Source organism: Nerophis lumbriciformis, linkage group LG09 (genome assembly GCF_033978685.3).
Source record: "Nerophis lumbriciformis linkage group LG09, RoL_Nlum_v2.1, whole genome shotgun sequence".
In the NCBI taxonomy this organism is placed as follows: Eukaryota; Metazoa; Chordata; class Actinopteri; order Syngnathiformes; family Syngnathidae; genus Nerophis; species Nerophis lumbriciformis.
The window spans coordinates 15066516-15080358 of NC_084556.2; the positions used below are offsets into that span (position 1 = coordinate 15066516).

The following is a 13843-nucleotide window of genomic DNA, read 5'->3' on the forward strand; positions in this document are numbered from 1 at the left end:
GCAAAGACCTCATTAAAGTAAGGCGGTCTATACCACTTTTTCACTTGTTATCAATTGTCTTCGTAGATCACGCCAACACATTTGTATAGTTTGAACCGACTGTCTAGCGTGTGTTAACTGGATCTTAGTAGATCAAGCGATGTCGTCTTACGTCCCTGTAATCCACTGGTATTTGCTATCTTTTAGGAGAGTGTCGTCCACTAACCAGAGGGCTGTCAATTCAAATCTTGCTTCCTCCATCCCCGTCACTGCAGTTTTTGGGCACTTTGCCCACACCGGGATGATTGACTGAAAAATATAGTATGTTCACTGCCCACTGCTCCTCAAGGATGTGTTATAAATGTAGTGCAGGATTTTACTGAGCATTGTTTGTTATAAATAAAGTAAAACTATCAATGAATGTATTTTTACAAGGCTGTCAAAACTAACTAACTAACTCATGTGATTAATCAAAATATTGTATTAATCGTATATGTACGCGGATTATTCACGCAATGTATTTTGACCAAGCTGCTTTAGCTTATCTGTTGATGGTTACCTTAAAGGGGAACTGCACTTGTAACTTTGTAAGTATATATGTGATGAGGTAATGGGCACATTTATAATAACATTTATTATTTACTTATTTTGATCTTTTTAAGCATACAAGGCGCATTAATTCCAAAAACGCATCATGACGTTTGCTTTTTTTCTTCATCACTGATTATTACTCACTGCAGACTTAATGAGTGCCAATAAACATAATAAGACATCATCGTCGTCATTTGGATGCCAACTGCCAGGATGTTCACATATTTTCATTTAGATGAAAAATGTCTCATATTCCTCACAAAGAAACGGGGTGGGGGGACAAGTGTCTTTTCGTGTTGTCCTCGCCAGTTTTGGGTCCTAAATGGCTTTCAAAGTGTACCAACGTATAGGAATACCTACTCCGACTTCTTCTGTCCAGGTGAGCTGCATGATTTATGGTCTACAATAAACTTACAAGGAGCAAGGACGCGGGAAAGCAGCAGACCACTCGATGATGTAAACATAGGCGCACACAGTAGTGATGACGGGGCCACTATAAATAGTATGTCTGCGTTAGCGCTTATAATAACAATATCACTAATACTTGGTTAATATTCAAATCACAAAATGTAAATGGAGTATTGTTGGCGCTTTTTGAATGGTTATTTATTGTATTTTAAGGGCGGAATAAAAGATCTCCCATTGGCTCCACTGTCAGTAAACTTTTATTTATGTTTATTTAGTATTTAGAACCCATTAAAAAAAAAAATCCATCGGTCGTCAAGTCTTTCATAATGAGCGTGAACGATAGGCAACATTTTTTTTAAAGTGCCGTTTAAAGTTATGTTTTTTTTGCATTCTAGCATATAGAAATCGTCTCGTTCTAGGTGGCTAGTAATGCAATTAATGGGAACAATAAATTCTACCACTAAATCATTTTAAAAACGCATTCAAAAACCGTCAACAATACTTCATTTAGGTTCCGTAACCTGTATAATAACCAAACTGTAGCGACATTGTTATTGTAAGAGCGAACACTGAGGAACTCTTTTTCTAGCATAATAATAAATCGCCATGCTACAGTATTAGCTGTAAAAGCTAACTTTAGCAAGGGATAAGCTAGCTTCTATGTCAACACGAATTGCGTTTGAGTTTGTAATGCACAGAACAATGTGATAAGACACCGATTTGTACTGACATGTACAATTATATTACACTATCTGTAAAGTATTAGCCCACATTTCATGTTTTGTTTGTACACAGATACCCAGAGAGCGTATGTACTGTAGTTGTAATAACACGCATGACGTGCTGTGTGTACCATGGTCGATATTATAGTGACTCACTCAATGGACAGTTGTTAGTCTGGTACAGCTGGCCCGGGGACGTTTCCTGTTGATTTTAGGTAAGCAATCCATTTATGTCTAAAAAGCTTGGCTCCAAGTTCTACATTTTTAGCGTTTTCACCTCTACCTTCTGCTCCAACGTCTCAGCCTCTTCTTCCTGCTCGCTTCTATAAGCAGCAGTATATTCAGCTTCAAAAATATAAGGTTGTGAATCCTCATTTGTCCAAAAAAAGGCATCTTCGTTTTCTGTTACCAAGTCTGCCCTGATTAGAAAACACACACGCATTTATTTCCGGAAGTAGGAACACACATTTGTTGCCAGAAGTCAGAAGTGCGCTGCTATGGAAACGGAAATAAATGCACTGAAGATATAGTTCCGGCAATGATTAAAATGATGAAAATACGGTAATTATTGAACATACAAAGACATGCACCTGGGGATAGATTGATTGGCAACACTAAAATTGGCCCGAGTGTGTGAATGTGAGTGTGAATGTTGTCTGTCTATCTGTGTTGGCCCTGCGATGAAGTGGCGACTTGTCCAGGGTGTACCCCGCCTTCCGCCCGATTGGCAACACTAAAATTGGCCTTAGTGTGTGAATGTGAGTGTGAATGTTGTCTGCCTATCTGTGTTGGCCCTGCGATGAGGTGGCGACTTGTCCAGGGTGTACCCCGCCTTCCGCCCGATTGTAGCTGAGATAGGCTCCAGCGCCCCCTGCGATCCCGAAGGGAATAAGCGGTAGAAAATGGATGGATGGATGGATTACATATTGTTATGAACATGTCTGTTACTACATTATGTATAGACTTACAGTGTGTATATAAAACGTTGCTGGAGGGTTTTGAAGTTGTTTTAGAGGGTTTTGAAGGCTACAACACTGACTCCCATTAGCCGCATCTTTCAAGCGTTTTTTATCATCTTTAAAATCGTTTAAAAAAAAAAAAAGACGCATGTTCTTATCAAAAGTCCCAGAAAATTGCAGTTCCCCTTTAAAGGCGGTATGGGGTGTTATACGATCAGTGATCAGGTGTCTTTGTTTCACTTCAAAATACTGTCTGACTGGACATTAGATAAAACTGTAGGGCATTGAAGTAGCCCAAAACACTTTTTTATATGTTCCTGATTGACATGCTGACAATAAAATTGCATTGTTGTCCACATATCGGGGTCTTTTTTTAAGTTAATTTGAATTAAGCAAGCAGGTAATATTATGTGATTAATCATGATTAATCCTAACTCAAAAGTGTGTTCAATCTGTTTAAAAAATAAAAATAAAATAACAGCACTAATTTTTACATTGATGACTTTTTGCAGAAAGGGCGACTGAACTGCGATCCCACGTTTGAGTTGGAGGAGATGATCCTCGAATCCAAACCGCTTCACAAAAAGAAGAAGAGGCTGGCCAGAAAGACCAAGGACCAGGGGTCCGATGGGTCACCACAGGTACCGCTTTCCAAAGCCAATAGGAATTGTGCGAGCAGTACAAAGTACATTTTGAAGCACTTGTAAAACGTCCGTGCGACTGAGGAAAGTTTGCAGGGCCTTTTAAAAGTGCTAATGAGGGTGTCAAGGACACGTTTTAAAAAAGGCTCTCACCGTCACAACAAATGGGTCGCCTGCCTGCCTGCCTGCCCGCTGCCTGACTTTGCAAGGCAAATAATGTGATCGGCCTGCGCTCTTTCAATTTCCCTTACACATAAATCAGCTGGAGTCCTTTGGGTGTTTATACATAACAGAAAAGGGGAGAACTGAAAGGTTAATTTGATCGCCCAGTCAAGTGCGACGCCGCCTGAGGTCTCGTGTTTATCTACGCACGTTACACGCTGATGTAAGCGAAGGAAATGAAAGTGGCACTGTGAGTGATTTAAGATTTACTTTCATGCAGTAAAGTGATTAACGCTGGGCTAACCACCTCACTTGCAACTGGCGTTCTGTGTGCATCATAAAACTTACGTCTTATACATCATCCATCCATCTCTTACCGCTTGTCCCTCTCATGGTCGCGGGTTAGGGTGGTGGTGGGGTTGAGGCTGGAGCCCATCCCAGCTGCACTCGGGCAGAAGGAGGGGTAAACCAAGGACACGTCCCCACCTCATCACAGTGCCAACACAGACATGTTGATCTTATTTGATTTTTTTAGCCTCTCTATAAAAAAAAAAGTCAGTGATTTTGGACTAATTTTACAAGCTGTACACTGACTACTCTAAAGTATACAAGTACATACAAACATGAGGGGGGGTAATCACTTTTAAAAGAGACAACATTTAGATACCTTTAAAATGTTTAAAATACAGCAGTGCCCAGTGTTCATAATATCTGCATAATGTGATAACAACTTACTAACACTTAACCCACCTGCTCCCTGTCAGGCTTGGATGAAGGAAGGGACTCAGATGCAGAGATGTGATTCCAAATAAAGCTTTTATTTTGAAAAACTCTTTAAGCCTCCAGAGCCGAGTAAATTCAAATACTATGAAATTACAAAAATAGATATCGACAAAATGTTCCAAAAGGGAAAAACCGAAAATCACTCCAAAAGGAGGAAATACAAAGACAAGGACAATTATAATTAGCACCGTATCTGTTATCAAAAAACTTTAACAAAAAACGCTCCAACAGGAGGAAGAAAATAAAGACTATAAAACTTACTACTCTAATAAATGTAAACAAAAAATCACTCAAAAACTTTGAGGAAAAATCATTAGGGAAAAATTATAACTCACCACTGCGGTAGAAAAAAGGTTGAATAACAAAAGTCGCTCTGAGGGAGGAGAAAAAGTTAATTCAAAATTACAGCGTGGGATATTCTGGAAGCAAGGACGTAGACGTGGGACAAGGCAAGGCATGGACATGAACATGAACATGGAACGCAAGACAGGCACGAAAGCTCGAGACAATCTGGCACAGAACAAGGGGAGGCATGGGCTTATATAGAACATGAGGGTAATGGGAAACAGGTGGAAACAATCAAGGGTCAGGAATGACGTCAGACTGGTGACACAAGAGGAAGGACCCCTGATCTGAAACAAGAGGAGTTGCTTTTCAAAATAAAACATGTAAATCACAAGACAGAAAAAACCAAGACAAGACTTCCCTCACCGTGGTGTGACACTCCCAGTGCCACCCACAAATGTAACTTAGATATTGGGTTTCACTATGTAAAAGCGCTTTGAGTCACTAGAGAAAAGCGCTATATAAATATAATTCACTTCACTAAAATAATTGACTTAATGTACGTTACAACGGCGTTACCGATACGTTTGATGTAGTTGCATGGCAACATAACAGCGTCAGAATTACAGCAAGTTCAATGCAGGAAGTAACTTTTTACGAGTGAAAGCACCAACCAGCACCACACTAAAATGAACCTAATATCAAATAGGAGGAGGCAACATCACACAGCAAATACCCACACATGTACACACTACTACTACAACTACTACTACTATGAGGGAATAATGAACAAGAAATCAAAGATTGACGTGACAAGCTGGCAATCCTACATTAGCCTGTTTGTAAACAAGAAGATAGGACAGTTGGGGCGGTATAGCTCGGTTGGTAAAGCGGCCGTGCCAGCAACTTGAGGGTTGCATGTTCGATCCCCGCTTCCGCCATCCTAGTCACTGTCGTTGTGTCCTTGGGCAAGACACTTTACCCACCTGCTCCCAGTGCCACCCACACTGGTTTAAATGTAACTTAGATATTGGGTTTCACTATGTAAAGCGCTTTGAGTCACTTGAGAAAAAGCGCTATATAAATGTAATTCACTTCACTTCACTTCACAGCCATCAAAACACATTCCATCTCTTTATTAACCAGAGGTAACAAACAGTGAGAAGATTCATCAGCTGCCGTCGCTGCCGGCAAACTGCGGCTGCTCAGCTAACAACAACAGCTGAACTAAAATCGTGCTGGCATCTTGCTGATGCCACACACACTCTGTTCTCATGAAACATCTCTCAACTACATTTGCCAGATATTTGATTTATTTTTGAGTAACTCATTAATTACTGTCCTTAGTAATCAATTGCATTTATTAAAGAGTAATTCTGTGGGCAACAAATTACTTTTTGATGAAATAACGTATAACTATAATTAATTACTTTTTAAATGAAATTTTCCGAACACTTGCGGTACCTCTGTTTTTCTAAGGAATCCGTTCCAAAGGGTCTGCCAAAATATACCAAATATGGTAATAATTATAGAAAACAATGTAAAATGCATATACATGATGAATGACATGGATACATGATCATTTAGCATAATTTTTGCCTTCAATGGAGACTCTTTGAAGACTCACAGGACGAGCGGCGAGGGAGAGAAAACCATGCGGACACCACCTTCGTACATTATTATTTCTTGAATTCAGTAGTGTTTTCCAACTCGCTTATGAAAGTGCTGGAAAACCTGTTGTATGTAAGAATGCACGGACAACGACTGTTGCGTGCTTACATGACTTTGTTTACGTCAACTAATGCAATCACACACATACGCCACAGCGCATTTCGGCACAACACGTCATGACTCTGCAGTCCCACAGTTTACATGGAGTTCAACCCAGTGGACGAGAGGGTAGCTTCCCTCCGCCTTCGGGTGGGGGGACGGGTCCTGACTGTTGTTTGCGTCTACGCGCCAAACGGCAGCTCAGAGTACCCACCCTTTTTGGATTCACTCGAGGGAGTACTGGAGAGTGCTCCCCCGGGTGATTCCCTCGTTCTACTGGGGGACTTCAACGCTCATGTTGGCAGTGACAGTGAAACCTGGAGAGGTGTGATTGGGAAGAATGGCCGCCCGGATCTGAACCCGAGTGGTGTTCTGTTATTGGACTTTTGTGCTCGTCACAGATTGTCAATAACAAACACCATGTTCAAACATAAGGGTGTCCATATGTGCACTTGGCACCAGGACACCCTAGGCCGCAGTTCCATGATCGACTTTGTAGTTGTGTCATCGGATTTGCGGTCTCATGTTTTGGACACTCGGGTGAAGAGAGGGGCGGAGCTTTCTACCGATCACCACCTGGTGGTGAGTTGGCTGCGATGGTGGGGGAGGATGTCGGACAGACCTGGCAGGCCCAAACGCATTGTGAGGGTTTGCTGGGAACGCCTGGCAGAGTCTCCTGTCAGAGAGAGTTTCAATTCCCACCTCCGGAAGAACTTTGAACATGTCACGAGGGAGGTGCTGGACATTGAGTCCGAGTGGACAATGTTCTGTACCTCTATTGTCGAGGCGGCCGATTGGAGCTGTGGCCGCAAGGTAGTTGGTGCCTGTCGTGGCGGTAATCCTAGAACCCGTTGGTGGACGCCGGCGGCGAGGGATGCCGTCAGGCTGAAGAAGGAGTCCTATCGGGTTCTTTTGGCTCATGGGACTCCTGAGGCAGCAGACAGGTACCGACAGGCCAAGCGGTGTGCGGCTTCAGCAGTCACGGAGGCAAAAACTCGGACATGGGAGGAGTTCAGGGAGACCATGGAAAAAAACTTCCGGACGGCTTCGAAGCAATTCTGGACCACCATCCGCCGCCTCAGGAAGGGGAAGCAGTGCAGTGTCAACACCGTGTATGGTGGGGATGGTGCTCTGCTGACCTCGACTGCGGATGTTGTGGATCGGTGGAGGGAATACTTCGAAGACCTCCTCAATCCTACCGGCACGTCTTCCTATGAGGAAGCAGGGCCTGGGGAATCTGTGGTGGGCTCTCCTATTTCTGGGGCTGAGGTTGCCGAGGTAGTTAAAAAGCTCCTCGGTGGCAAGGCCCCGGGGGTGGATGAGATCCGCCCGGAGTTCCTTAAGGCTCTGGATGTTGTGGGGCTGTCTTGGTTGACAAGACTCTGCAACATCGCGTGGACATCGGGGGCGGTACCTCTGGATTGGCAGACCGGGGTGGTGGTTCCTCTCTTTAAGAAGGGGAACCGGAGGGTGTGTTCCAACTATCGTGGGATCACACTCCTCAGCCTTCCCGGTAAGGTCTATTCAGGTGTACTGGAGAGGAGGCTACGCAGGATAGTCGAACCTCGGATTCAGGAGGAACAGTGTGGTTTTCGCCCTGGTCGTGGAACTGTGGACCAGCTCTATACTCTCGGCAGGGTCCTTGAGGGTGCATGGGAGTTTGCCCATCCAGTCTACATGTGCTTTGTGGACTTGGAGAAGGCATTCGATTCGATTGGCAGACCAGGGTGGTGGTTCCTCTCTTTAAGAAGGGGAACCGGAGGGTGTGTTCCAACTATTGTGGGATCACACTCCTCAGCCTTCCCAGTAAGGTCTATTCAGGTGTACTGGAGAGGAGGCTACGCCGGATAGTCGAACCTCGGATTCAGGAGGAACAGTGTGGTTTTCGCCCTGGTCGTGGAACTGTGGACCAGCTCTATACTCTCGGCAGGGTCCTTGAGGGTGCATGGGAGTTTGCCCAACCAGTCTACATGTGCTTTGTGGACTTGGAGAAGGCATTCGACCGTGTACCCCGGGAAGTCCTTTGGGGAGTGCTCAGAGAGTATGGGGTAACGGACTGTCTTATTGTGGCAGTTCGCTCCCTGTATAATCAGTGTCAGAGCTTGGTCCGCATTGCCGGCAGTAAGTCGGACACGTTTCCAGTGAGGGTTGGACTCCGCCAAGGCTGCCCTTTGTCACCGATTCTGTTCATAACCTTTATGGACAGAATTCCTAGGCGCAGTCAGGGCGTTGAGGGGATCTGGTTTGGTGGCTGCAGGATTAGGTCACTGCTATTTGCAGATGATGTGGTCCTGATGGCTTCCTCCGGCAAAGATCTTCAGCTCTCACTGGATCGGTTCGCAGCCGAGTGTGAAGCGACTGGGATGGGAATCAGCACCTCCAAGTCCGAGTTCATGGTTCTCTCCCGGAAAAGGGTGGAGTGCCATCTCCGGGTTGGGGAGGAGATCTTGCCCCAAGTGGAGGAGTTCAAGTACCTCGGAGTCTTGTTCACGAGTGGGGGAAGAGTGGATCGTGAGATCGACAGGTGGATCGGTGCGGCGTCTTCAGTAATGCGGACGCTGTATCGATCCATTGTGGTGAAGAAGGAGCTGAGCCGGAAGGCAAAGCTCTCGATTTACCGGTCGATCTACGTTCCCATCCTCACATATGGTCATGAGCTTTGGGTCATGACCGAAAGGACAAGATCACGGGTACAAGCGGCCGAAATGAGTTTCCTCCGCCGAGTGGCGGGGCTCTCCCTTAGAGATAGGGTGAGAAGCTCTGTCATTCGGGGGGAGCTCAAAGTAAAGCCGCTGCTCCTCCACATCGAGAGGAGCCAGATGAGGTGGTTCGGGCATCTGGTCAGGATGCCACCCGAACGCCTCCCTAGGAAGGTGTTTCGGGCACGTCCGACCGGTAGGAGGCCACGGGGAAGACCCAGGACACGCTGGGAAGACTATCTCTCCCGGCTGGCCTGGGAACGCCTCGGGATCCCCCGGGAGGAGCTGGACGAAGTGGCTGGGGAGAGGGAAGTCTGGGCTTCCCTGTTTAAGCTGCTGCCCCCGCGACCCGACCTCGGATAAGCGGAAGAAGATGGATAGATAGATGGATGGATGGATGGCAATGTTTGGCCGTATGTTGCCTGACGGTGTATGAAAACCAAAACATATTTTTGTCGAAAATGTAAAAAACTCAGAAAACGAATACCACCGTATAGTTATAATGTGTTATCATTAATGCTCATATGTTGCCTCCTCATTTCGGTCTTCAGTTTTCTGGACTAAGTAAAGGACTAGGAAGCGATCACACTTTAAAAGGCTTATTTTGGATTTTGGCGGTTCTTTCAGGGGTGTTGCTTCCATATGTCATGATTCCACAAGACAGGTCTGGACTCGAGTTCTTTTGCTGTGTTTCCACCATTATTTTCTGTGTTGAAACTCTTATTTGGTATTCCTGTTTGAACCATATGTTTCACCTTCCTCACCTGCCCCTGTTTGGCATTTAGGACACAGCTGATCCTGGTTGCCAATCACGATTCTTTATCTGCCAGCCCTGTTCTCTAGATGAGTGGTTCTCAACCTTTTTTCACTGATGTATCCCCTGTGAACATTTTTTTAATTCAAGTACCCCCTAATCGGAGCAAAGCATTTTTGGTTGAAAAAAAGAGATAAAGAAGTCAAATACAGCACTATGTCATCAATTTCTGATTTATTAAATTGTATAACAGTGCAAAATATTGCTCATTTGTAGTGGTCTTTCTTGAACTATTTGGAAAAAAAGATATACAAATAACTAAAAACTTGTTGAAAAATAAACAAATGATTCAATTATAAATAAAGATTTCTACACATAGAAGTGATCATCAACTTAAAGTGCCCTCTTTGGGGATTGTAATAGAGATCCATCTGGATTCATGAACTTAATTCTAAAAATTTCTTCACGTAAAAAGAAATCTTTAACATCAATATTTATGGAACATGTCCACAAAAAATCTAGCTGTCAACACTGAATATTGCATTGTTGCATTTCTTTTCACAGTTCTTTTTGACAGACATTTTGGTGAGGGTCAAACCATCATGGCATGGGGTAAATTCTGGGTTTGTGGTAATGAATGGAATAGCCTACTTGATTTGATGTTCAGTTTATGAACTTACATTCATATTTTGTTGAAGTATTATTCAATAAATATATTTATAAAGGATTTTTTAATTGTTGCTATTTTTAGAATATTTAAAAAAAATCTCACGTACCCCTTGGCATACCTTCAAGTACCCCTAGGGGTACGCGTACCCCCATTTGAGAACCACTGCTCTAGAACAGTGGACCCCAACCACCGGTCCGTGACACGTTTGCTACCGGGCCGCAAAGAGACATTAAATAAATTATAACCGACCGTATTTTCTCCTGCTTAACTTTTGCCTGTCCCACCACACACACCAATAAGCTTGTTCATGGATGTATTATAAAACTCATGATAGAAAGTCGCCATTTGCTAAATTTGTTACACTTATGTTACATGGGACAATGCACATGAATAAACATATAAAATGTAAAGGTGTCAAATCGTGGCCACAAGCTAGGTTCCATCTGCAGTCCGTGGCAGGTTGATGACCTAAGATCAGGGTAGATTGATTGATTGATTGAAACTTTTATTAGTAGATTGCACAGTACAGTACATATTCCGTACAATTGACCACTAAATGGTAACACCCGAATACGTTTTTCAACTTGATTAAGTCGGGGTCCACATAAATCAATTCATGGTACAAATATATACTATCATCATATTACAGTCATCACACAAGTTAATCATCAGAGTATATACATTGAATTATTTACATTATTTACATTATTTACAATCCAGGGGGTGGGGTGAGGAGGGTTAGGTTGATATCAGCACTTCAGTCATCAACAATTGCATCATCAGAGAAATGGACATTGAAACAGTATTTGCTATCACTTTTACCATCATATTTGTACATGTCGTATTTGCTGATGTTGCTCTATTGTTGTTGTGTTTGCTGTTGTTGTTTTTGTCTCTCTGTCTAATCCCCCTCTTGTCCCCACAATTTCCCCCTCTGTCTTCTTTTTTTCTCTTTCTATCCCCTCCTGCTCTGGCCCGGCTGCACCAAATAATAATATAAATACATTTAATAAAGTCAAACACATATAAGGCAACAAGAGAAGTATCCAACACGTCTCTTTTGTAAAGTAAATCTGAACAGCCGATATGGGCATCTACATCAACTATATGATTTGCCTGAGAAGCTGGACAGGACAAAAAAATAAATAAATAAGTAAATAAAACAATTGCATCATCAGAGAAATGGACATTAAAACAGTGTAGGTCTGACATGGTAGGATATGTACAGCGAGCAGAGAACATAGTGAGTTCAGAAAGCATAAGAACAAGTATATACATTTGATTATTTACATTTGGTTATTTACAATCCGGGGAGGTGGGATGTGGAGGGGGGGAGGGTGTTAGTCAAGGGTTGAAGTTGCCTGGAGGTGTTCTTTTAGTGCGGTTTTGAAGAAGGATGGAGATGGCCTGTCTTTTATACCTGTTGGGAGTGCATTCCATATTGATGTGGCATAGAAGGAGAATGAGTTTAAGACCTTTGTTAGATCGGAATCTGGGTTTAAAGGGGAACATTATCACAATTTCAGAATGGTAAAAACCATTAAAAATCAGTTCCCAGTGGCTTATTATATTTTTCAAAGTTTTTTTCAAAATTTTACCCATCACGCAATACCCCTAAAAAAAGCTTCAAAGTGCCTGATTTTAACCATCGTTATAAACACCCGTCCATTTTCCTGTGACGTCACATAGTGAATACAAACAAACATGGCGGAAAGAACAGCAAGATATAGCGACATTAGCTCGGATTCAGACTCGGATTTCAGTGGCTTAAGCGATTCAACAGATTACGAATGTATTGAAACGGATGGTTGTAGTGTGGAGGCAGGTAGCGAAAACGAAATTGAAGAAGAAACTGAAGCTATTGAGCCATATTGGTTTGAACCGTATGCAAGCGAACCGACGAAAACGACACGACAGCCAGCGACACGGGAGAAAGCGAGGACGAATTCGGCGATCGCCTTCTAACCAACGATTGGTATGTGTTTGTTTGGCATTAAAGGAAACTAACAACTATGAACTAGGTTTACGGCATATGAAATACATTTGGCAACAACATGCACTTTGAGAGTGCAGACAGCCCAATTTTCATCAATTAATATATTCTGTAGACATACCCTCATCCGCGCTCTTTTCCTGAAAGCTGATCATTCTGTCCAGTTTTGGAGTTGATGTCAGCAGGCCAGGGAAGCTAGGGTCGATATTCTTCTCTTGATCATCTTCGGTGGCATAAGGGACGGTGTGAGCCAAGACATCCAGGGGGTTTAGCTCGCTCGTCTGCGGGAACAAACTGCCGCCATTGCTTGCCGTGCTACCGAGGTCCTTTGTCCCTGAATTGCTCACACACTCCGGCAGATTCAATGGGGGTCTGGCGGCAGATTTCTTTGACTTTATCGTTGGAAATGCATCTGCTTTGAGTGTCGCAGGATATCCCCACATTCTGTCCATCTCTGTCGCAGCATAGCTTTCGTCGGTAAAGTGTGCGGAACAAACGTCCAATTTCTTGCCACTTTCGCATCTTTGGGCCACTGGTGCAACTTGAATCCATCCCTGTTCGTGTTGTTACGCCCTCCGACAACACACCGACGAGGCATGATGTCTCCAAGGTACGGAAAACAGTCGAAAAAACGGAAAATAACAGAGCTGATTTGACTCGGTGTTTGAGAAAATGGTGGATTGCTTCCCGATGTGACGTCATGTTGTGACGTCATCGCTCCGAAAGCGAATATTAGAAAGGCGTTTAATTCCTCAAAATTCACCCATTTAGAGTTCGGAAATCGGTTAAAAAAATATATGTTTTTTTTTCTGCAACATCAAGGTATATATTGACGCTTACATAGGTCTGGTGATAATGTTCCCCTTTTAACGTGGTTAGTGGAGCTCCCCCTGGTGTTGTGGTTATGGCGGTCATTTACGTTATGGAAGTAGTTTGACATGTACTTCGGTATCAGGGAGGTGTAGCGGATTTTATAGACAGGAACAAAGTGACCATAGGAATTAATGTGCACAAGGCAGATGGAGAAGTGCTAAATTGTTGCATATAATAATTGTGCCGAAGGAAGAAAATACACATCTCCTTTGGCCTAGTATGTTAATGTGCTGGTATTAATTGCACATAGTCCTATTACACAAGTAGTTAGCAATAACAGATGTATTTATGCATGGAAAATTGGACCAAAAAAAGCTATCACGTATGAAATATTGCACAAAATATGAATACATACCTTTTAGAATGGAAATCCACAGAAATCAATTGGAACTAATGGAAAGTATTTCTAGCTTTATTATGTATATATATCCATGCTCTTGTCCTTGACTGTGATGTATCGCCTATAACCCATCAGATACTAAATCCCCCAAAAAACCTGCTACTAGCAAAAATTAGTAAAAATCTAAAGTCTATGGAGAGGTTTTTTGCATTAG

At 43.2% G+C, this 13843-nt stretch overlaps 1 protein-coding gene across 2 annotated transcripts in view; it reads left to right on the forward strand.

Moving 5' to 3' along the window:
* The window catches only part of stk32a (serine/threonine kinase 32A), a 173839-nt gene that overhangs the window by 132646 nt on the left and 27350 nt on the right, over window positions 1–13843 (forward strand). For both annotated transcript variants that reach the window (XM_061962524.1, XM_061962523.1), the window contains exon 11: window positions 3172–3300. In XM_061962524.1, coding sequence (XP_061818508.1) covers window positions 3172–3300 — 129 coding nt within the window. The remainder of the gene's footprint in view (window positions 1–3171; window positions 3301–13843) is intronic.